The 26,251-nt window shown below is 44.9% G+C and overlaps 1 protein-coding gene across 4 annotated transcripts in view; it reads left to right on the top strand.

Moving 5' to 3' along the window:
- Window positions 1-26,251, top strand: part of GRIA1 (glutamate ionotropic receptor AMPA type subunit 1) — a 370,258-nt gene that overhangs the window by 312,582 nt on the left and 31,425 nt on the right. For all 4 annotated transcript variants that reach the window (XM_075344320.1, XM_075344318.1, XM_075344319.1 and 1 more), the window contains exons 12-13: window positions 17,449-17,647; window positions 20,475-20,722. In XM_075344320.1, coding sequence (XP_075200435.1) covers window positions 17,449-17,647; window positions 20,475-20,722 — 447 coding nt within the window. The remainder of the gene's footprint in view (window positions 1-17,448; window positions 17,648-20,474; window positions 20,723-26,251) is intronic.

Genomic DNA, 26,251 nt, shown 5'->3' with positions numbered 1-26,251 from the left:
CTCTTAATGCCTATGCACTATGTGCAAGGGCTACCAAAAATGAGAACGAGGGACTTGAATACACTCTAGACGACACATAGAAGAGGGGCTCAAAATACTAATTTTTTCCGAAATTAAGGAATGGGACACCTACACTAGTAAAGCCTATGTACTATGTGCAAGGGCTGCCAAAAATTAGAAAGAGGGACTCCAATACACCCTGGAAGACACATATAGAAGGCCTCAGAAAACCGTTTTTTCACATTGTTGAGGAACGGAATCCCTACACTAGCAAAGCCTATGCACTATGTTCAAGAACTGCCAAAAATTAGACGGAGGGACTCCAATACACCCTGGAAGACACTTACAGGAGGTCTCAGAAAACATTTTTTTCCCCAATATTAAGGAGTGGGACTCCTAGACTAGTAAAGCCTATGCACTATGTACAAGAGCTTACAAAAATTAGAAGGAGGGACTCCAATACACCTTGGAATACACATAGATGAGCGCCTCAGAATGCAATTTTTCCCATTATTAAGGAGTGGGACTACTAGTAGACTACTAAAGCCTATGCACTATGTGCCAAAAACAAGACGTCGAGGGACAGTTCATGCCACACGTCCTGCCTAGATACCTAATAGTTGTGCAGCACAGAGGAGTCACAGAGGATACTGGTTCATATGGCTAGATACTTCTTCACCATTTTACAAAACCTTTCTCTCCTTTTCAGGCTACCCTGCGCATCAGGGCCTGGGAGCTGGGAGGGTCTAATGAAACTATCCCAGACCTTTGATAGTATTGCCCTGTCTCTGTTGGACCTGGTGTGTATCTCCCTTATCTCTCCTCCTTTGTTGCCCAAAGAACTATGACATCTACCACCATTGTTGTCAGATGCAAATTTTTGTACTAATTCTTCAACTAGGGGTTTCTGGTATTTCACCATTTTACTAGCCCATTTCACCTCAGGGAGATAGCGTGGGTTGAGAAGGGTGAACAACCAGTAGTCACTGTTGATCAAAATGCGTATACCGCGGAGGCCATGGGAAAGGCAGGGGGGACATAAAGTCAGCCATGTGTGCCAGACTCCCAACAGACAAGATTTCCATGTCCCCACCAGGAGAACGACTCTCCATCTCCTCCTCCTCCCTTTCCTCCTCCTCTTTAACCCATCCACAATGAACAGACAGGATGAAGCTGGTGTCGGTAATATTCTCTGTAGCAGTCAACCATCTCCTGGTCCTTCTCATCAGTTTTTTCATTATCACTCAAACTATAGTGAGAAGAAGAGATAAGGCTGCATTGGGTAGTACCACCCTGTGTACTTTCTTCCTCCAACACCCCCTGGTCTACATGTGGACATGCTGCAGCTTGTATTCATCTACTGCCCTCTTCTGTTCACAAAACCTTGCCAACATGTGCTATGTGGAGTTCCAGTGTGCGAGCACGTCACATACTAGTTGGTGAGCTGGAACCTGCAAGCGCTGCTGCAGCACTGTGCACATGCGGAGCACCTTCACAAATTTGGGTAGGTTTTCAGAAAATGCTGACCCACTAAGTTGAGCACATAAGCCAGGCATGGTACATGTGTGAGCTTGCCAAGCTTCATAGCCGCCATTAGGGTACAGCTATTATCACACATGACCATGCCTGGTTGTAGGTTCAGCTGTGACAGACACACTTCCATCTGTTCTAACTGTTAGAGATTTCCACAACTCTGTGGAACTGTGCTGTTTGTCACCTAAAGAAATTAGTTTCATCAGCGCTGTTGCTGCTTCACCGAGTCAATGCTGCAGGGCTTTCAGCTTCTGACTGATTTCGATGATAATTGAGAGATAGAGGATGAGGACCAAGAAAGAGGTTCAGGAACTGGTGTAGGAGGTGGGAGAAACACTGATGGAACTAGGACCTTCAATTCTAGGCTTCGGTAGAATACTTGCCGTCCAAGGGTCTTCACTCAGTCCTGGCCCGGCAAACACCTCCTTCCTGCTCCAGACCAAGCTGCAGAATGAATTATGAATAACTGGCGCCCTCTGTTGGGAGAAGAGGGTATTTATGCAGGTTGAGAGTGGTTATCAGCGGAAACAACTTAGCAGGTGTAATGAGCTTGCTGTTGACAAGGAAAATGGACATTAACCCCGTGTATTCCAAAGCAAAAAACACATTTAATGTGTATAGTCTCAGATGGTATAACAGAGACTCTGAACCTGAGCCTGTCACTAATCTCCAAGGGGGACGACCATGACAGCTGTCAGGGAAATGTAGTGTCCCTGGCCACAAGCACTAGTCGATGTGTTGGTGTTTAAGTGGGCCTTCCCAGTAACTGTGTTGGCAAGTACGTGGAGGATGTTATGAGACGTGCTTGCGCAAGGCGCGGAGGGCAAACCGGGAGAAATAGTGGCAGCTGGGTACTGATTACCGAGGGATGGCCTCTGCCATGAGGTTGCGGAAAGCCTCAGTGTCCAGAAACCTAAACAAGATTTTCAGCACAAGCAGACTAGAAATGTGTCTGTTTAGTGTTTGGGTCTGTGGGTGGGTGGCTGGGTATTTCCTTTTGCCTTAAAATGTCTAGGGTGGGGACAATGGAACGTTGTGCTGGAAAAAGGAAGTGGACGTGATTGCTGATGGTGTTTGCAAATGTACAACGACAGGAAGGAATCTGTGTCTGCGTCCTGGAAAGGGTATTGCCAAAAACAAAGCACAGGGGAATAGGCAGTGGTATCACCTGCAGGCACTAATTGTGGACCCAGGCATTCAGTCCAACTAATCGGATGATATGATACATGTGCCTGAGCATGCTGGTGGTGGTCAGGCTGGTAGTGGTCAGGCCTTTGTTGACCTTGGTATGGCACTGCTTGCAAATGACCATCTTTTTATTTCAAAAAGCGCCAGATTGGGGAACACCTAACCCTTGGCCTGGGAATTTACCAGTGCTCTCGAGAACAGTTGCTCGCCTTCTTCCTTTGACCAATTCATTGTTGCTTCCTGCCTGTGGCAGTGCGTGGATCCCTCCCCCTCTGCACTGCTGTCTGTGCTCTGCATGGCACCTTTCCTGGTTGGGTCAGTGACTTCATCATCCACCACCTCATCTTCCACTTCTATACTGTGGTCCTCCTTCTGACTTGTTGACTTAACAACATCACTTCTTGGCAAGTGTGTCTCATCATCATCTATCACTTGAGATACTAATTGCCTTTCCCCACCATCATTTTCTTCTTACCACGGCTGTTCAAATATTTGGGCATCACTACACACAATCTCCTAATGTCTCTCCTGAAATGTGCAGAGCAAAAGGCAGAATCAATAAATGGAAAAGTAAAGCACTCCTCAGAGTTTCAGAGTGTGGGATCACTTGTCTTCTGGGAATAGCCATGGTGGGAGGAAGGAGGATCAGGGTAGGGTTATGTGGTCCAGACTCTTGGCTAGTTTGACTGTACTGTGTGGAAGACAAAATGGTGCTGGGAAACATACTGGAAGTATTATCTACCATCCAACAGACCACCTGTTTGCATTGTTCTGGCCTGCTCCCCCCTGCAAAGTGTGACAGGATGCTTGGTCTCTTGGATAAGCGTGTTTCTTGTGCTCCCGCAGAAGGCGCAGTTTCACTTAGCCCATGGTGCGCACCATCAGCAGCACGTCCACTTCCCTGTCCCTTACTGTACATATTAAATTAGGTAGATTATACAGTATATGCTTGGAAACTTTATGGTTTTAATATGAAATATAATAGATGTAGCCCTGACAAAGAACTTTTGGTTTTAGGTTTCTGCAGCAAAAACTCTAAAGGCCGCTTTACACGCTGCGACATCGCTAGCGATAGCTAGCGATGTTGTGCGCGATAGCACCCGCCGCTGTCGCTCGTGCGACATTTGGTGATCGCTGCCGTAGCGAACATTATCGCTACGGCAGCGTCACACGCACATACCTTATCAGCGATGTCGCTATGACCGCCGAACAATCCCTCCTTCAAGGGGGAGGTGCGTTCGGCGTCATAGCGATGTCACTGCGGCATCACTAAGCGGCCGCCCAATAGCAGAGGAGGGGCGGAGATGAGCGGCCGGAACATGCCGCCCACCTCCTTCCTTCCTCATTGCCGGTGGACGAAGGTAAGGAGATGTTCGTCGTTCCTGCAGCGTCACACACAGCGATGTGTGATGCCGCCGGAGCGATGAACAATCAGCGGCATGCACCACCAACGATATTTGGAAAAGGAGCGACGTGTCAACGATCAACGATTTTAGACGTTTTTGCGATCGTTGCACGTCGCTCCTTGGTGTCACACGCTGCGATGTCGCTACCAGCGCTGGATGTGCGTCACAAACACCGTGACCTCGACGATATATTGTTAGCGATGTCGCAGCGTGTAAAGCACCCTTAAGGCTATAATCCCTGTTTATATGTCTTTAGTCCACACTTATATGTCTCTACTATGCATCAACTGCCTGCCTCTGATTGGCCGGAGGCTGCCATTGGAATATTTGTTTACAAAGAGCTTGTGACGCACCCACTGAGGTAGTGGGGTACACGGTTCCGTGACTCCAGCAGTGTCATGTAATAAAGATATAGGGAATGATGATTGATTTGTGACGCCACCTGTGGTATGCAGCAAGGATAGGGACCTCTGGGGCAGAAGGTGATGGTATAGCTCTCCACAGGTAGAGCTGGGCCCCAGGGTGGATGGGGGTGGTAGTAGTTGTCTATGATTGCAGGGTGTGCGAGGTGGGAGGCGCAGGCAAACAACGGAGCAACACTTGGATGCAGTCTCAAGACTTTATTCACTGTAGCCGGTTCCAATGTTACACCTTTCGCCAGTCACTGCCTTCGGAATGCCGGGATTCACTGTGATGGGCTCCATCTCCCGGGTAGTTCAGAGGTCGTGTCCGGTGCACCTTTCTATAGTGTACCCTTTCCTGGCCGACTGCTACGCTTGCTTCTTCCTCCTGCGTTGCGCCTTCACTCAGTGAACCCTGTATCAGTGCCCGTGAACCCTGTGGGGCAGCGTGAAGCTCTATCCTGTTGGTCCTTGAGGGTCACCTTCCAGCGAATTTGTGTCGGTTGTAGCTTCGATGCGTGCAGTCACTTCAGCCGCTGGTTTTGCTAGTTGAGCCCGTAGGTTATTCTCCCCTAGCCTAGGGACTAGTCGTCGTCTTGCAGCCAAGCCCTTCCACCCATAGATTATATGTGGAACAAGGCCATGGGATAATGTTGCACATTCCCTCTGGTCTCTAGGACCCCTTCAGTCTGTGCCCGGGCCGAGCGGTGCCCGCTCCAGACCGCGGGTCTTAACTCCTCCACTGGTCCTCTGACTGAAACTATACACTTCACACTGTGTTTCCATTTGTACTGTTGTGCTCTCACTCCTAAGGCTCCACCCCCCCAGCCTGGCTTCGGGTATAATCACACCCTTGTCATGTCTGATGAGGTGTGTCTGAGCCTGGGTGTTGTGCTGAGGGCCGCCATCAGGGCATTACTACTGTGCCTGGTGTAGGGGGCCCGGTGAAGAGAGAGGGCCCGAACAGGGCCGGGGTAAATACTTATCTTTATTAAGCCCCCGGCAGGACGGGCCCCTCCTCTTCACCAGGCCCCAGTCACAGCAGCAGCAGAGGGGCCCGGCGGTGTCGCTTCACCTCCTTACATGACTAATTTGCATGCGACGGGGCGGAGCATGCAAATTAGCCATGTGGTGGAGTGGAGGCAGGGTGATTGGAGCAGAGCAGAGCGCCGGCGCGTCATCGCTGGGCCTTGCAGCAGTGTGGTGAGGTCATCACTCTGCGACCTCATTACACTCCTGCAAGTAACAGCTGCAGAGGTGACGAGGATGCGGCAGCCAGCAGGTCAGGTAAGCGCTGTGAGCTGAAGACATTCGCCGTGGGGGTGTGAGGTAGGTGGTGAGGTGGCCCGGAGGGGCGGGGGGATCGAGGTGGCCCGCCTTCTCATCTCAGCCCGAGGGGACCCGCTTATCTCAGACGGGGGGCGGGGAGTGAGGTGGTCCGCCTGCTCATCTCAGACCTGGTGGGACCGCTTATCTCAGACCGGGGGGGGTGGGTCAGGTGGTGAGATAGCCCACTCATCTCAGCCCGGGGGGTCCAGCTTATCTCAGACCAGGGGGGTGAGGTAGCCCGCCCGCTCATCTCAGTCCAGGGGGCCCCCACTTATTTCAGACCAGGGGGTGAGGGTGTCAGGTGGTGAGGTGGCACGCCCGCTCATCTCAGCCCGGGGGGGGGTCAGGTGGTGAGGCGGCCGGCCCGCTCATCTCAGCCCGGGGGGGGGGGGGGCGCTGATCACAGCCAGGTTCAGCTGATCTCAGACTGGGGGGGCCTGCTGACCCCAACCCCTGCCTTGCCTCAGCTAGATGCACGGGAGAGCGCTGAATTGCATCACACGCAGGTAAGTGAATCATGTGGTATGTGCTGTCTGTATGTGTTATGTATAAGATATGTGTGTCCTGTATAGTGTGCAATATGTAGCTGTCTGTCTGTCTATGTATACTATCTGTGTATACTGTCTGTCTGTCTATGTACAGTTAGGTCCAGAAATATTTGGACAGTGACGCAATTTTCGCGAGTTGGGCTCTGCATGCCACCACATTGAATTTGAAATGAAACCTCTACAACAGAATTCAAGTGCAGATTGTAACGTTTAATTTGAAGGTTTGAACAAAAATATCTGATAGAAATTGTAGGAATTGTACACATTTCTTTACAAACACTCCACATTTTAGGAGGTCAAAAGTAATTGGACAAATAAACCAAACCCAAACAAAATATTTTTAGTTTCAATATTTTGTTGCGAATCCTTTGGAGGCAATCACTGCCTTAAGTCTGGAACCCATGGACATCACCAAATGCTGGGTTTCCTCCTTCTTAATGCTTTGCCAGGCCTTTACAGCCGCAGCCTTCAGGTCTTGCTTGTTTGTGGGTCTTTCCGTCTTAAGTCTGGATTTGAGCAAGTGAAATGCATGCTCAATTGGGTTAAGATCTGGTGATTGACTTGGCCATTGCAGAATGTTCCACTTTTTTGCACTCATGAACTCCTGGGTAGCTTTGGCTGTATGCTTGGGGTCATTGTCCATCTGTACTATGAAGCGCCGTCCGATCAACTTTTGGCTGAATCTGGGCTGAAAGTATATCCCGGTACACTTCAGAATTCATCCGGCTACTCTTGTCTGCTGTTATGTCATCAATAAACACAAGTGACCCAGTGCCATTGAAAGCCATGCATGCCCATGCCATCACGTTGCCTCCACCATGTTTTACAGAGGATGTGGTGTGCCTTGGATCATGTGCCGTTCCCTTTCTTCTCCAAACTTTGTTCTTCCCATCATTCTGGTACAGGTTGATCTTTGTCTCATCTGTCCATAGAATACTTTTCCAGAACTGAGCTGGCTTCATGAGGTGTTTTTCAGCAAATTTAACTCTGGCCTGTCTATTTTTGGAATTGATGAATGGTTTGCATCTAGATGTGAACCCTTTGTATTTACTTTCATGGAGTCTTCTCTTTACTGTTGACTTAGAGACAGATACACCTACTTCACTGAGAGTGTTCTGGACTTCAGTTGATGTTGTGAACGGGTTCTTCTTCACCAAAGAAAGTATGCGGCGATCATCCACCACTGTTGTCATCCATGGACGCCCAGGCCTTTTTGAGTTCCCAAGCTCACCAGTCAATTCCTTTTTTCTCAGAATGTACTCGACTGTTGATTTTGCTACTCCAAGCATGTCTGCTATCTCTCTGATGGATTTTTTCTTTTTTTTCAGCCTCAGGATGTTCTGCTTCACCTCAATTGAGAGTTCCTTAGACCGCATGTTGTCTGGTCACAGCAACAGCTTCCAAATGCAAAACCACACACCTGTAATCAACCCCAGACCTTTTAACTACTTCATTGATTACAGGTTAACGAGGGAGACGCCTTCAGAGTTAATTGCAGCCCTTAGAGTCCCTTGTCCAATTACTTTTGGTCCCTTTAAAAAGAGGAGGCTATGCATTACAGAGCTATGATTCCTAAACCCTTTCTCCGATTTGGATGTGAAAACTCTCATATTGCAGCTGGGAGTGTGCACTTTCAGCCCATATTATATATATAATTGTATTTCTGAACATGTTTTTATAAACAGCTAAAATAACAAAACTTGTGTCACTGTCCAAATATTTCTGGACCTAACTGTATACTATCTGTGTATGTATACTGTCTGTCTGTGTATACTGTCTGTCTTAAAAAACTGTCTGTTTGTGTATACAGTCTGTCTGTCTGTGTATACTGTCTTTCTGTGTATAAAGTCTGTCTGTGTATACAGTTTGTCTTTCTGTGTATACAGTCTGTCTATATACAGTCTGTATATACAGTCTGTCTGTGTATACAGTCTGTCTGTGTATACAGTCTGTCTGTCAGTCTGTCTGTGTATACAGTCTGTCTGTGTATACAGTCTGTCTGTCTGTCTGTTTGTGTATACAGTCTGTCTGTCTGTGTATTCAGTCTGTCTGTCTGTGTATACAGTCTGTCTGTGTATATAGTCTGTCTGTCTGTGTATACTGTTGGTCTGTCTGTGTATACTGTTGGTATGTCTGTGTATACTGTTGGTCTGTCTTGTGTATACTGTTGGTCTGTCTGCTGTATACTGTTGGTCTGTCTGGTGTATACTGTTGGTCTGTCTGTGTATACTGTTTGTCTGTCTAATTTTCTGAGGGAAACAACTTCAAGGGTGCTAACACTTTTGGCCATGACTGTGTGTATGTATATATATATATAATTATTATACTGTATATACATACATACATGTTTTTGCAAGAGTGGCAGTGAGACTGTAGGAAGTTTCAGTGGTGTAGGCGGAGCTGGGGGTGGAGTATTGGCGGAGTCCCAAGGGGGCCAGAAAATGTTGCCAGTATGGGGCCCTGAAATTCCTAGAGGCGGCCCTGGTTGTGCTTTATGTGAACCGGTGTTGACCTCTTTCTTACCAAAGATGGAATACTACACCTTTGGCTGAGGTATAGTACCTCTGAAGCCTCAGGGGTGCGACACTTGACTCTGCGTAGCTCTCACAAAACGTTCATCTTAAATAAAGCGCTGACAGCTGCAGCCCCTGCAGTGGCTGTGATCGTTACCAGGTCCACATGCCTGCGGGCCACAAGAAGCAGCCTGACTGGCCACTTGCGTCCCGTGGGCCTCGTGTTTGAAATCGATGCTCTAGAAGATAGTCCATTGCCATGTGAGTTGGGAAAAACTTAACTCCTTTATATATTTGGTTGGCTGATAGAAGCAGTGAACATTTGGTCATCTGTTATACTTTCGGTGTAACCAGCATAAAGTGTCCCAATGATTTGTGACTAGAGATGGGCTAACCCGCAGATGCTTGGGTCCGGCTGGACCTTGAAAAAGTCAGGTTTGGGACCAGACTTGAATCTGAACATGAGCCCAAATCCCAAACCCCATATAAGTCTGTGAAGACCCGAACATGTTTGGTGTCTAAAATGGTGCTAGTAAGGGCTAGGGGGCTGTAAAGCAGGATAATTATACTTACCGTACTTACTGAGACTCCCGCGCAGCTGTCACACTACTTCTGGGTCCGCTCATTAACTCTCATATATATTCACTGCTACCCCCACCCATCCTCTATGACAATATCTGTGATTGGTTGCAGTCAGACTGCCGGCGTGTCGGCATCTCTGGTTGTAGAGTGAAAAAATAGATAAATAAATGGAAAAAAATCAATAATGTAGGAGCCGGAGAAACAAAAATAGCTCAAATTGGTTCTTACCCGGGTAGAAATCGGTTGGAAGATGATACATCATACGGTAGTGCAGTGGTTAACCCCTTCACCTCCTACTCCCTTTGAGCAATTGGAAAAAAATGACATAGGGTCCCCTATATATTGATACCCAGCACAGGTAAAGCAGATGGCTACATGCTGCAGCCCCCAGCTGTGTAGGTTATCGTGGCTATATATCAAAATGCGAGGGATCCCATGTGGCTTTTTTTAAATTATTTAAATAAATAATTTAAAGAAAAAAAAACGGCTTGCAGTCTCCCCTAATTTTGATACCCAGCCAAGATAAAGCCGACATAGTATTCTCAAGCTGGGGAGGCACATGGTTATTGGGCCACCCCATCCTAAATATAACAGCCGCCCCAGAATTGTCACATCCATTAGATGTGCCAATGCCAGCACTTTACCCAGCTCATCCGGATTGCCGTGGTGCGGTTCAATTCGGGGTAATATAAGGGGTTAATGACAGCTGTGATTTGTCAGGTCTATGACACCCCCCATTACTAACCACTAAACACTGAGAAAATCCTTCATTTAAAAAAAAAAACACTCTCTTTCTCCAATTTAATAACCCCAAAACACCTTGCAGGTTCAACATAATCCACAGTCATGACGTCCCACGATGATCCCAGCTCTGCTACATCTGAAGTCACAGTGCGTGGCCACAATAAAAATGTGACTGCTCACTGCGGCGTCAGGGACACACTACCGTAGCCACAGCCTTGAGCAGTGACGTCACTGAGTTCACCTAAGGTCATAGCTGGAGGTCGCCACTGTACCCCGGATGTGACCACAAGTGAACTTGAGGTGAACTCATTGAACTGACTTGAGGTGAACTCATTGAACTCAGTGACTTCACCTCAAGGGAAGTCTTTGAACTCAATGCCGGATTACCGGATTAGGCAATGTGTGCACGCTGAGTATTTGGGTGCAGACAGTTCTGCACCAAATCTGCATCTCCTGGCAAAAAAAGCACACAAATGACAGCTGTCATTAACCTCTTATATTACCCCGAACTGCACCACGGCAATTGGGATGAGAGCCAGACAAAGCACCGGAATTAGCGCATCTACTATTTTTAGGCTGGGTAGGGCCCAATAACCATGGGCCTCCGCAGCCTGAGAATACTAGCTCCCAACTGTCAGCTTTATCTTGGCTAGGTATCAAAATTGGAGGGGACCACACGCAGTTTTTTAAAATTATTTATTTAAATAATTATTTAATTAATTTTTAAAAAAGCCACATGGGGTCCTTCGTTTTTGATACACAGCCAAGATAACGCACGCAGCTGAGGCCTGCAGCCTGTAGCTGTCTGCTTTATCTGCACTGGGTATAAAAAAACGGAGGACCGTAAGTTATTTTTTTCAATTATTTATTTATTGTTCCACTCCTGAACCAATCACAGATGCCAGCGGCAGTTTGACTGCAACCAATCACAGACACTGTCACAGAGGGTGAGCGGGGGAAGCAGGACTTGCAAGCAATCTCAGACACTGTCATAGAGGGTGGGTGGGGAGGCAATGAATATGCATGAGAGTTAATGAGCGGACCTGGAAGCAGTGTGACAGCCGCGCATGAGATTCAGTAAGTATAACTGTCCTGTACTAATTTCTATTTTGCATCCTTTTAACTTTTTTTTTTTAATTATTTTTATCCAGGTGGCCAAATCCGAACAGTAACACAGACTTCCCTAAGAAATCTGTGTTCAAGGTCCGTGCACAGATACTAGTTGTCTAGTACGGTCCACCATCACTATTTCTGACAACTACTCATCATCTCACATAATGAACATGAAGCAAATGTGAGGATCTTGAAGTGTAAAGGCCGCTTTACACACAACGACATTGCTAACGAGATGTCGTTGGGGTCACGGAATTTGTGACGCACATCCAACCTCGTTAGCAATGTTGTTGCGTGTAAAACGTACGAACGACCGCTAACGATCAAAAATACTCACCTTATCGTTGATCATTGACACGCCATTCTAATCCCAAATATTGCTGCTGGTGCTGGATGCAGGTTGTTCGTCGTTCCGAGGCAGCACACATTGCTACGTGTGACACTCCAGGAAGGACGAACAACATCATACCTGCGTCCTCCGGCAACGAGGTGGTTGTGTCTTTCATGCGGCTGCTCTCCGCTCCTCCGCTTCTATTGGACGCCTGCCATTTGACGTCGCTGTGACGCTGCACGAACCGCCCCCTTAGAAAAGAGGCTGTTCGCCGGCCACAGCGACGTCGCTAGTAAGGTAAGTCCGTGTGACGGGGCCTAGCGATATTGTGCGCCACGGGCAGCGATTTGCCCGTGACGCACAAACGACGGGGGCAGGTGCTTTCATGAGCGACATCTCTAGTGATGTTGCTGCGTGAAAAGCATCCTTAAGAGTGGGAGAATCAGAGGAAAAGTATAAGAAAACTATGGGGACCACATTTGGATTTTTTGCACACTCCTGGTTATCACGTATAAATACTCTTCAAACACTCAACATGTTCCAGAGGGGCATAAGATAAAACAAGGTGCAGGAGCTGAAGCTTAAACCACAGGGCAGAACCACAAAAGACAAAACTATATCTGGCACCTACCAGCAGTAAGGTGGAAGTATTAGTACGGTGTGGTGATATCCAACTGGTCAAGGCAAGGAGCTGACTGGACAGCACAACAGATCCAAACCCGCTTAGTATCATTGGCTTCATCTAGACTGCACTGCCTAGAGCTTCTGGAGCTGACATCTTCCCATGAGCATAACTAGTAGAATGAATACAGTTGGTCCTGGTGACAGGTGCAAGTCCTGTTTTCCTGGTGATAGGAGCTGTGGCGCCCCTGAGGCTTCAGGCGCCACAGGGTATAACACCTCCTTTAAGGGGTTTGGTGGGGGTTAACTGCCGGTGCCTTCACAAAACCACACACATAAAACAATAAGGTGCTTTCCCACAGGGGGTTGACTAGGGCAGACAGGGAGGTTAGCCATCACGAAGCATGGAACTTCCCCAGTCGCTAAGACAACCACTGGGGGCGACACCACTGGGGTTAAGAAGTAGGCACAACCATCTCACTAGAGCAGACTTTCCCGGGCACAGTTTGGGATTATATCTCACACGGACAGCAGGAGTGGGGTGTTTCTCCTCCTTCGTGGGACCTGTGGCTTGGAGCTGGAGGTTCGGCCCAGGTTCTGGATAGCACACAGGGGACGCTTCACTAGAAAGACTTCAACGGGCACCGGCGGTGACCGCCGACTATCCAGGATCGGCTAGAGCCCACGTGGCAGAGAACGGTACTCTGGGGCAGCGTCTGAACTACCAGTGAGTATAAGACCTGGAACCACAGCCCCTGTCTCTCCTTTACCAGCACCGTCGCCCAGCACTGCGGCTTTAACGGGGACTACCACCACCCCCGTCCTTCCTTAGTCATCCTCCCCGGGGTAACTCCACTCCGTCTGTGGGGAACGACACCATCCCAGCTGCGACCTTCACCATCAGCCTCGGAGAGCAGCATCTGCAGCGGCAGCCCATACTTGGCCACAGACCACAGGTGGCATCACGATCTAAAAAGACTGTCCATGACAGTCACTACCACCCCCGTCCTTCCTCCCATCCACCGCCTTCCCTCCCTCCTGTTCATCTCGGGGTCACAAAACCAGGTCAGGCTAGCCCGTGATGACGCAGAGGATCTGCACCCCCGGCCCGGCAATGTGTCGGGTGAAAACCCCTCGACCCCAGGGTGTTACAGATTTGGCAGGAGCAGGTTCTATTTTCCTGGTGATAGGAGCAGACATGGCAGGACCAGGTTCTGTTGGAGATGTGGAAGTTATGCCTTTAGTCACATCGGCAAAAGACAATGATATAGGGGTAGTAATTTGATAGAGTTCTTATACTGAAGTATTAGTGATTATCATCCTTAGAAAAATAACCATAGTGCAGAGTAAAAAAAATATTTTTTCCTTTTTTATTTACACTGAAGAGCAAAAGGGTAACAATGTTGGGAACCTTTGACTTTCAGTCTCCATATCTCCTCATCCACTACAGGTTCGAGAGAGAGACGACCTTCATTTTATAGACAATCATATTGACTGTCTCATACATAAATTTGACTTGCAGCTATTTAGCATATGTTTAGTTATGCATATTCTTGTCATGTCACTGCATTGTGCCTGTTTTGCTCTTAAAAATCTAAATTTTTATCCATATTATTTTGTTAGTATTTTGTAAATCCACCTGTTGCTTTCATCACTGCCTGAATCCTTCTTGACATGCTCTTGATCAAAATCAAGCATGTCTCCCACAAAATCTGATCTCAGGTCCTTTGTATACATTCCCCAATGTTGGTGCATACTGGTCAACTCACTTGAGTATGTATACGGCTTTTTCTTCTACATCTACCCACGTATGTTCATTTGGGTTGATGTCTGAGAACTGTGGGGCCAATCCAGCACCTCTACTTTATTGTCATTGAACCATTTCTTCGCCAATCTCAATGTATGCTTCCACTCGTTCTGTTGCTCAAACACTATGTCGTCGTTTTCATAATCATAGAATTTAAAGTAACTCATCTTGTAGGATACTCCCATATAGCTCAGCATTGAGACCACCATCAACTCTAGTCAAGTATCCAACATCTTTGGCTGTTGACTTTTGCCTTATGACTCCAAAACACCTGGTTCCAATCTTTTACTGTCCACTTTTCGTTTTTTTGCAAACTCAATCCGATGCTTCTTTTGACAATATTGATGTTGAAGCTTCTTCACCTTTTTCTGGGCATTCCTGACTTGTATAACGTGCACTGCATGGTGCTTGCGTGGACGTCTGTGATCTCCCTATTATGAAACATACGTGCCGCCTCCACTGCCATGTTTGTTGCGCCAGAACTGATAGACCCTGTGATGAGCCGATTTGTTGGCTCCAATATTTTGCCTGGACGTCCACCTCTAGGCTTTTGAATGAATGAATGAATGAATGAATGAATGGATCAATTTTTTCATATTCTTCCAACTGTTATGGCCTCACATGATGCAGTTTGGCTAAATTGTTTGGCTGAGAAACCGCTATACCCTTGTGATTTTGGCCTGGTAACATGCACAGAAGTTGACACAAATGGGTTTGAATGGCTAATAAAGGTTGCATCCTCACATGTGACCTGTTTGCTTGTAATCAGTGTGTGCATAAAAGCTGAGTGAGTTTCTGAGATCCAGACAGACTCTTGCATCTTTCATCCAGCCACTGACATTTCTGGATTGTGAGTCATGGGGAAAGCAAAACAATTGTCAACGGATATACGGGAAAAGATAGTTGAACTGTATAAAACAGGCAAGGGATACAAAAAGATATCCAAGGAACTGATAATGCCAGTTGTCATGTAAAACTCTTGAAGGGTCCTTACACCCCTCCCCACCATCAGCCACAGATCGTCATGACGATTATCTGATCGGCCTGAAAGTTTAGGTATTTATGACTCTGGGTGATGGTAGAGCTGCAGGCAAAGGATGCATAAAAAAGACAATCCTTTGTTCTGTTGGAGGGAAAACTCCTAATACAGTTTTTTACGTGGCCCGTTAATGCTAGAAAAATGAAAAACATGCTGCCAGAATCCCTGTGGAGCGCTGAACCCAGCGCACCGTTTAGCTTGACTGGAAGATCGCTGGTATCACGACAAATTAGTATTGGCCAGTAAAATCATGCTAGATGCGTTGTGTTTGGTATTTATGTAAATGTAAAATCGAGATATAAAATATGACGCTAGTATCTTTCACCTGTGTAGCCCAGGGGCAAAGATATTTGAAAAGCTAGAATTAAAGAACTTTGTGCCAATCTTGGCACAGCCCACAAGAGACTGTAAAATGACGTCACAGAGAGGGGGGTTACCTGAGCGCATAAGAGCGATTAGCTCCTTGATGGGGGGAGTCAGTACTGGAGGGCATCAGTAAGTGGTGATGCTGGTCGTTTTCCTACCATCTCCTTCTCTTGGAGATCTTCCCTCCCTAAATTCAGACGTCACATCTATGGCACGAGTTTAGTAAGTTTCACGTTTATACCTTTTATTTTTATGTAACTGTCTATACTGTATTTGTATTGTTCCCTTTTGTAAATTCTTGTATATTTTTATAAACACTGCCTTCTATTTTGGATTAAATATATAAAATGTAATAGTTTCTTTCCTCATGCTTTATATACGAATCCAAAAACCCGAAGGGCCTTATGCTATCTGTAACGGGTGTCCGGACTGGCTGTGAAACGTCCGGTGGTGGCAGCATAATTATTATTGCATAGAATTATTGGGGTGCTATTATTAAGGGTATCGAGGTGTGTATATATATATATGTATATATATATATATATATATATATTCCATTAGCGGGAATCGGTGATATATACATTTACACTTGCTGTGAAACCTCCAATATTTGGCATTATTAGCTCAGCAGCCTCATTCTGTTCATTGTCCGGCAGTACCAAAAGTGGCCTGCTGACAAGAGGGGCGCTAGAGAGTAGTCGTGTTTGTGACAAATCAGCGAACAGCTGCGGGATATCTGAGTGACTTCCCCGGCTGTTTGTGACACCAGTCTGCAGTGTTCAAACTGTGATTAACAAATGGAAAATTAGAGTCTCTGTAAAAACCAAACCACGATCAGGTAGACCAACACAAATTTCGGCCACAACTGCCAGGAAAATTGTTCGGGATGCAAAGAAAAACCCACAAATAACTCACTGAAAACTAGCCGTGTGGCTGTTTCAAGATGCACAATAAGGAAACACTTGAAGAAAAATGGGCTGCATGGTCGAGTTGCCAGGAGAAAGCCATTACTGTGCAAATGCCACAAAGTATCTCGCCTACAATACACTAAACAGCACAGAGACAAGCCGCCTCCACTGCCATGTTTGTTGCGCCAGAACTGATAGACCTTGTGATGAGACGACTTGTTGGCTCCAATATTTTGCCCGGACGTCCACCTCTTGGCTTTTGAATGAATTAGTGAATGGATCAATTTTTTCATATTCTTCCAACTGTCATGGCCTCACATGATGCAGTTTGGCAACTTGTTTGGCTGAGAGACCGCTATTGATGAGCTGCTTGCTGCAGTTTTGATAAAATTCCTTTATTTTTCTGCTGCAGATCTACCAGTTCTCTGAATGCTGAGCTCTTTATAATCTCACCCACACAAATAATTGACAGCTTTGTGTGTACACTGTACATAGGCAAAAAGCTGTCAATCAGTAGTGGAGGTGAGGTTACGCAGAATAGAAGGACAACTTAGCACAAGACATTGAAAAATAAAACAACACACAGCGTAGTACATTATTGAAATCATGGTCTGTCCCCCTACATCATGCTAGTTTCAGATTACATAGCAGAATCCTGCTGACAGGTTCCTCTTAAGTAAATAGGTGTTGATGACCACCACCTATCCATGGCTGCTGTCTACACGGAAGCTTTCTTCACCCTTCTGAAGAAGACATAGGTAAGTGCTGTGTTGTTGTTTTTCGTGGAATTAGGCTTTTGTCATACTTTTGTCTTTCGTTATCTGGTACTGACACAGTACTATCCGGTACGGAAATACAAGGGAATATTTCGTAGAAAAGGTATCTATGAAATCCATCCACTTCTTAAAGTAGTAGTATTTTGAGACTTCAGCAAGTTGGTGAAGTAGTTGAGCTACTCACATATCTGAACCGACATCCAACCTGCTAAGCCTATAACAACTTGTGGTTCTTCTTTTCAGGTCTCTCTCAGGTCGTATAGTCGGTGGCGTTTGGTGGTTCTTCACTCTCATCATCATCTCGTCTTACACAGCAAACCTAGCGGCCTTCTTGACGGTTGAGAGAATGGTGTCACCCATTGAAAGTGCTGACGATTTGGCCAAGCAAACAGAGATAGCTTACGGGACACTAGATTCCGGGTCCACTAAGGAGTTTTTTAAGGTTAGATGATATATTCTTTGCTATGTCAATGTTTGGAATTGTTTTCGACATACCTTTAAAGGATCAGAAAGTTGATCTTTCTACGACCCCAAAGCGATGCTCCAGCATTGAAAAATCATCTTTTTGAAGTTCTGTATATGTGTGTCTGGAAGGCCAATGGTCGTGATGGCACACATACAGCTCCTCAGCTTCATGCTGTATTCCCTTTCTAGGTCATTGGCTTTTACACATGGTAGGCTGAGGAGCTGTAAGTACATCATCAAGATCAATGCACTTCCAGAAGAATTTCATGCGTTGGGTTCACAAAGGGATCAATTGCTTATCTTTTTAAAGATCATAATTTTTGGGGGGCAAAGACGTTTCTGACAGGCTCTCTTTAAACCTTCATACATGATTAAATTGTGCTGCTCTCGAGGCATTCTCAGATCCCAAAGTGATGCTCCAGGAGTGAAAAATCATGTTTTTTAAGTTCTATATACAGTTGTACTGAAAACTTTACATACCCCAGCAGATTTTTGCTTTCTTGGCATTTTTTCCGATAATATGAATGATAACACAAAATCTTTGTACAGAAGTTGAAATAAATAGGTTTGAATGGCTAATAAAGGTGACATCCTCACCTGTGACCTGTTTGCTTGTAATCAATGTGTGTGCGTGCATAAAAGCTGAGTGAGTTTTTAGGATCCAGACAGACTCTTGCATCTTTCATCCAGCCACTAATATTTCTGGATTGTGAGTCATGGGGAAAGCAAAACAATTGTCAACAGATATATCGGAAAAGATAGTTGAACTGTATAAAACAGGAAAGGGATACAAAAAGATGTCCAAGGAATTGATAATGCCAGTCAGCAGTGTTCAAACTGTGATTAACAAAATGGAAAATCAGGGGCTCTGTAAAAACCAAACTACAATCACGTTGACCAACAAAAATTTCGACCACAACTGCCAGGAAAATTTTTGGGGATGCAAAGAAAAACCCACAAATCATCTGAAATACAGGACTCACTGAAAAATAGCGGTGTGGCTGTTTCAAGATGCACAATACGTAGGCACTTGAAAAAAAATGGGCTGCACGTTTGAGTCTCCAGAAGAAAGCCATTACTGCGCAAATGCCACAAAGTATCTCGCCTACAATACGCCAAACAGCACAGAGACTAGCCTCCAAATTTCTGGAATAAGGTAATTTGGAGTGATGAGACCAAAATCAAACTTTTTAGCCACAACCATAAACGTTACATTTGGAGAGGTGTCAACAAGGCCTATGATGAAAGGAACACCATTCCTACTGTAAAGCATGGAGGGTGATTGCTGATGATGTGTAACTGTATGAGTTACAAAGGCACAGGAAACGTGGTCAAGGTTGAAGGAAAGATGAATGCAGCATGTTATCAGGAAATACTGGAGGCAAATTTGCACTTATCAGCCCGGAAGCTGCGTACAGGATGTACTTGGACGTTCCAAATGACAGCGATCTAAAACACAAGGCCAAGTCAACCTGTCATTGGTTACAGCAGAACAAAGTGAAGGTTCTGGAGTGGTCATCTCTGTCTCCTGACTTCAATATTATTGAGCCACTCTGGGGAGAACTCCAGCGCACAGTTCATGCAAGAAAGCCCAGGAATTTACAGGAACTGGAGGCTTTTTGCCAAGATGAATGGGCAGCTTTACCTTCTGAGGAAATTAAGAGCCTCATCCACATCTACCACAAAAGATTCAAGCTGGCATTGATGTTAGCGGGGGCAATACACGGTATTAAGAACTGGGGTATGAGAACTTTTGATCAGGGTCATTTGGATGTATTTGGTTGTCATTATGATTTGAAAAGGGAAAACACAGTGGTTTGACAATAAATGGCTTCACCCAACCAATAACCATAAGTGGAAAAAAAGTTTTTGTGTTATCATTCATATTCTCTGGAAAAAAAGGCCAAGAAAGGAAAAAATCTGCCAGGGTATGCAAACTTTTGAGCACAACTGTAGATGTGTCTGGAAGTGCATTGGCCATGATGACACACTTACAGCTCCTCAGCCTCATGCTGTCTTCCCTTTCTAGGTCATTGGCTTTGACACATGGTAGGGAGTACATCATGAGGCTGAGGAGCCGTAAGTGCATCATCAAAACTAAAAGTTTAAAAATGAGATTTCTCACTGACGGAGCATGCGTTGGGGGTCATAAAGGGATCAATTACTTATCTTCTTAAAGATCATAATTGTTTGGGGGCAAAGATGTTTCTGACAGGCTCCCACTAAACCTTCATACGTGGATAAATTGGGCTGCTCTCGAGGCATTCTTTTTCCTGACCCTGTTCTTCACAGAGATGCTTTTAGGCAGAAGAGAACAAATTAAATGCATTAATTTCGAAGAAGTAGCCGTGGTGTTGAGAGACTATTAGCATTGTAAATTCGCATTCGCTTGTGTTTATTTTTTTCTGGCACTTCCATAACCCATCATAAAGCTGTGATCTTCCGTTTCATCATTAAGCTTTACTTATCAAACGCTGCATCTGGTCTCCCTGCCATAAAACTGACACAAAAGAACCATTTTCACAACTTGTCTCACGTTACCAAGATATCAAAGTATTTTGTACCTAATTTGTATTTCGAGCCTTGTGTTTCGCTGGAAGCAGCGTTAGAGGAAGCGGAGGACATGCTCAGGCTGCAGATGATGAAAGGAATTTAATGAGGCATTACATTTTACGAATGGTCATCTCGGAATTTTATTCTCCGCTTATTAATATCTCCCACCTGCCTAATATATGAATGTATTCTCTTTGAGCTTTCCGTAAATGGTTGCAAAGTCCTCCTTCTTTGGCCTTTTGTTTTCCTAGAGATCTAAAATTGCCGTCTTTGAGAAGATGTGGACATATATGCGTTCGGCGGAGCCTTCAGTGTTCGTTAAGACTACTGAGGACGGAATGAACAGAGTTAGAAAGTCCAAAGGCAAATATGCCTATCTCTTGGAGTCCACCATGAACGAATACATAGAGCAGAGAAAGCCATGCGACACCATGAAGGTGGGAGGTAACTTGGATTCCAAGGGCTATGGCATTGCCACTCCCAAGGGGTCACCTCTGAGGTAAGTAGCTGAGATCTGCCTAAATGTCCATTGATTTGGCTCTTTGGCTGTATACCCAGGGGTACATGGAGGATGAACAAGTTCTCCTTTAAGAAACCATCCCTTCGTATCATTCATATCATATCGTCCATCTGCTTGATGTCATGTCATCCTGTGATACATTTCTGTGTGCCAAAATTATAGTTTACAGATGAGAAGACATTTTTCCACCTCTGAAAATAATAAATTGAACTAGAAACATCAGAAAGGTCAATTTAATAGAAGGAATCATGAGATTTCCATATGTTTTGAGAAAGACGTTGACTTCAAATCCAAGAAAATTCTTTGAAAGAGAACCTGCCACCAGTAGAGGTCCCATCAAATCGGATAATCTGAGTGACACTCAAGTAGGGATGGCATCTGGGGCAAATTCAAAGACCTCCAGAAGTATCTATGGTGGTGCTTGATAACACCTTGCCAGTGTCAATGTGTCCACAACTTCTGAGAATCCTCCCTGGTATAAAATAAAGACATGTCACATTACTTAGGCCCATAGTAATGTACAGCACAGTGGACTATGTTTTCTTATGCAGTATAAACAGGTAAGGCTGCTCAGTGGATGTCTTACAGATGCTCGTTTGGCCTTGATTTAGAGATGAGCAAAAAATGTTGCACTATCCTGGTCCACCATTCACTTCCATAATTGATGGCAACAGGATCAGGGCAGAGTTAGATTCTGTGTGCGACAATGCTCTGCCACATACTAGACCATCATGATATCTCAATGCCAGATATGGCATGACGTTACGATGGCCAATAAGTGGCAGAAACACTCAATATACAGGTCTAAGGATTGCCAATGCAGAAGTGAATACTCATCTGTATGCCACAGAAAACCAAATTGGATGTTGGATCACGATAGCTCTAAAATTTTTGTTCATTTTTCTTTTGCCCTTTGGATCCAATTCAGGTGGATCTGAGAAAAAAGATTTAAAGGGAACTTGTCATCAGATTTGGTGACTATAAGCTGTGGCCACCACTAGTGAGCTTTTATGTACAGCATTCTAAAATACTGTATATAAGAGCCCAGGCCGCTGTGTAGAATGTAAAAAACACTTTTATAATACTCACCTGGGGTGGTCCAGTCCGAAGGGTGTCGCTGCTCTCTGGTGCAGCACCTCATCTCCATCCTCCTTCTATCGAGCCCAGGCCGGCATTGCGGTCCTGCTAGGTGTACTTTGATCTGGGCTGCTGAGGGCAGATCAAAGTACTGTAATGCGCAGGCACGAGGTTAAAGACCGCCCGCGTATGCGCACTACAATACTTTAATTTTCCCTGAGCAAGGCAGATCAGAGTGTGCCTGTGAAAGACCTCAATGCTAGCTAGTTTGGGTGACGTAGGACATGTCATGCACATGGGCCTCAGAAGAAGGAAGACAGATAGTGCCACAGACAGGAGGTCCCAGACCGGAGAGCAGCGACACCTATCGGACGGCCTCTTAGGTATTATAAAGTGTTTTTTTATGTTCTACAGAGCGGCCCTGGGCTCTTATATACAATATTCTGGAATGCTGTATATTAAGGGCTCACTGGTGGTGGCCGCAGCTCATAAGGGAAAACCTGGTGACAGCTTCCCTTTAAACTACCCTGGTTTGGGGTACAGTTCAGTCCTCAATGGCAGATGGACCACGACAGTGTTCACGTCTGGGCCAACAATACTTTGCCCCTTACTAGGCAAAACTCTTCCTTGGTTGGATCCAAAGAGCTATAATAGTCATATATTTATATCAACGCCTCGTGGCACATCCACTGAAACAGTCACAGACAGAACAGTTTAGAAGCCCTTTGCAGTCCAATAGGGTGATTTTAGAAGAAGCTGTTTGCTGGTTTGGAGGTGTAAGTGGGCCCCTTTAGCTCCAGGGCCCCTGTGCACATCTACAGTTTGCACCAATGGTAGTCCACCCCTGTGCTGAACATAGTCACCAAACGTGGTATGAACAAAGCCTAAGGGGGACCATTTTGTGAAAGTAAGCATCAGTTGCAACATAATTTTATTCCCGTAATTTATATGGACCTCTCCTGATGACATGGTTTTTCCGAGAAGCAGCACCACTTTTTTTCCACTTTCCCCATAGGCTGTTATCTGGTTTTGCGGCTCAGCCACATTCATGTATTTAGGGAAGAGCTAGAATATCAGACACAGCCCATAGATAAGATAGGGCTCTGGACCCTAAAAACTACAATTAAATTATTTTTTTTAATCCCCAATGACCCAATATTTCTGTTGGTTTTGGCCATAAATGTGATGATCTGTTAATTTTTATAACCATGAATTATGAGAATTTTGCACCGGTTGATATAAGGTAGGTTTCCCGTTCCTCACGAAGGCTTTCTGTGCACATCACTTGAAGTTTGTCAGTGTTAATCCACCATATATTTCACTTCTCTTCTTTAGCTAGCCGTCTTTTATCATCTTCTTTTGTCTTTTGAGAGATTTTAGACCCTTAATTTACATTCCGAACATGTGCCAAAGTCTTCTGTATTCAAGTGGTTTGACAAGAAAGATATTTGGGAGTTGGTGAGGGTCGGGTTTGACTGACATTTTAGTGGAATTATCCTGACTTACTGTCTGGTAGGTCATTAATAATCTCAGAAAAAGCTAAAAGGACAGATGAAAGGAAGTAGGTCGAGTTTGCCTAAAACGATATATAGCTTTTAAATCCAGACCAAGAGTCAGTGGTTTCAGCAATTTTGTTAAATTCCAGAGCTGGTTTAAAGAAAATGGACCTTTGGCAACAAACAGAGTAGGGTCCCTTGTTTCATATTTTGCATTTTTTTCCACAATTATTGCCCATATAATAGCAACATCAATCATACAAACATATCATAGAGAGCCTAAATAATTTCACCATATAAAGGGCAAATAATATGGAGCTTTAAAATAATATTCCTACAATTCGCAAATAATACTATAACACAATAATATTCTAGTGTTAAATTCTTGGCAGTTTTAGAAGGAGGACTCAGCCTGCTTTAGAAAACCAGTCATGGTCAATGTTCCAATTTTCCAATTCTTGAAAAATTGACCTTATATGATGAATACTATATACAGTGCCTTACGAAAGTATTTGGGCTCCCTTGAATTTTTCATCCTTTTCCCACATTTTAGGCTTCAAACATAAAGATAAAAATGTTAATGTTATGGTGAAGAATCAACAAGTGGACACAATCGTGAAGGTGAATGATATTTATTGCTTCTTTTAAACTTTTTAAAAAAATAAATAACTGAAAATTGGGGCGTGCAATATTATTCATCCCCTTTAAGTTAATACTTTGTAGCGCCACCTTTTGCTGCATTTACAGCTGGAAGTCGCTTGGGGTATGTGTCTATCAGTTTTGCACATCGAGAGTCTGAAATTCTTGCCCATTCTGCCTTTGTAAACAGCTCGAGCTGAGTGAGGTTGGATGGAGAGTGTTTGTGAACAGCAGTTTTCAGCTCTTTTCACAGATTCTCGATTGGATTCAGGTCTGGACTTTGACTTGGCCATTCTAAAGGCTACTTTACACACTGCGATATCGGTCCCGATATCGCTAGTGTGGGTACCCGACCCCCTCTGTTGCGCGACACGGGCATATCGCTGCCCGTGCCGCACAACATCGCCCAGAGCCGTCACACATACTTACCTGTCCGGCGACGTCGCTGTGACCGGCGAACAGCCTCCTTTCTAAGGGGGCGGTCCGTGCGGCGTCACAGCGACGTCACTGAAACGTCACTGAACCGCCGCCCAATAGCAGCGGAGGGGCGGAGATGAGCGGGATGTAACATCCCGCCCACCTCCTTCCTTCTGCATAGCAGCCGGGAGGCAGGTAAGGGGAGCTTCCTCGTTCCTGCGGCGTCACACGCAGCGATGTGTGCTGCCACAGGAACAACTTCGTTACTGCTGCAGTAACGATTTTTAAGAATGGACCCCCATGTCGCCGATTAGCGATTTTGCACGTTTTTGCAACGATGCAAAATCGCTTATCGGTGTTACACGCAACGGCATCGCTAATGCGGCCGGATGTGCGTCACAAAATCCATGACCCCAACGACTCCGCATTAGCGATGTCGCAGCGTGTAAAGCCCCCTTAACTCCTTTATTTGTGAACCATTCCATTGTAGATTTTGCTTTATGTTTGGGATCATTGTATTGTTGGAAGACAAATCAGGTTTTCTTCAAGAATGGTCCTGTATTTGGCTCCATCCATCTTCCCATCAATTTTAACCATCTTCTCTGTCCCTGCTGAAGAAAAGCAGGCCCAAACCATGATGCTGCCACCACCATGTTTGACAGTGGGGATGGTGTGTTCAGGGTGATGAGCTGTGTTGCTTTTACGCCAAACATATTTTTTGGTATTGTGCCCAAATAGTTTGATTTTGGTTTCAACTGACCAGAGCACCTTCTTCCACATGTTGGGTGTCTCCCAGGTGGCTTGTGGCAAACTTTAAACGACACTTTTTATGGATATTTTTGAGAAATGGCTTTCTTCTTATCACTCTTCCATAAAGGCCAGATTTGTGCAGTATACAACTGATTGTTCTCCTATGGACAGACTCTCCCACCTCAGCTGCAGTTCATCCAGAGTGAATAATATAGTAATAAATCTGGCACACTGAAGTTATTCACGACACATGAAACGTTTCTTTAGAATGCTGAATCGAATTTATTAGTGCAAAAAGTTGAGGATAATTTATCCAACGTTTCAACCGTATCTTATGGTCGTTGTCAAGGACAAAATTATCTAGGATTACAAGAAATATGTACAAGAAAAGACAAAAAATGAAATTAGTACAAAAACATAAGATCAAGCCAATTTTTTCAAAAGCCTGCATCATAGGTTTGATCATATACAGCACATAATAAACATAAGAATCATGAGACAAAATGAGCAAATCTGTGCATTTATACGAATACCTATCTAACAGAAGACGAGTATAGTGGTAATGATACAAATACAGCATGCACACCCACCTATATCAACACTGTAAAGATATGCATTCAATGTTAAATGGACATCACCATTGGGTATAATGGGATCAGAAAGATCGATCCTACGTGTGAAATGAAGAGAGGTATATAATAAGTCACATGGCACAAAGTAACATATTTCATTAAATGGCATATTACCAATGAAAATTAATGAATATATATATACCTCACATACTATCAGTTAGATATAAGGAAGATGGCCAAGACCTTTATTGCAGGACTGGGAATAACGCAAGTTTTTGTTGTTGTTTCTAAATGTAGATCAAATATATCATTCTTTCAGCGTACTGAACAAAGTTATTCATAATGGAAACATTATATAGGAAAGAGACACACTACCTGGTTTACTGGACAGAAACCATAACACAAAACACTAGTGGGAGTAGTGTGATTCCCACACTGAGTGTTTCTTAGTTGCCTCCAAATGAGCAAATGCTAGAATGAAGGGTACATAAGAATTAAAAATATATCTGAGAATATAACATCAGTATAAGACATATATAACAGGGGATATGATGGAA

Source organism: Anomaloglossus baeobatrachus, chromosome 4, assembly GCF_048569485.1.
Source record: "Anomaloglossus baeobatrachus isolate aAnoBae1 chromosome 4, aAnoBae1.hap1, whole genome shotgun sequence".
NCBI lineage: Eukaryota > Metazoa > Chordata > Amphibia > Anura > Aromobatidae > Anomaloglossus > Anomaloglossus baeobatrachus.
The sequence above is the reverse complement of the archived record's forward strand: the minus strand, read 5'-3'. Positions and strand labels throughout refer to the sequence as shown.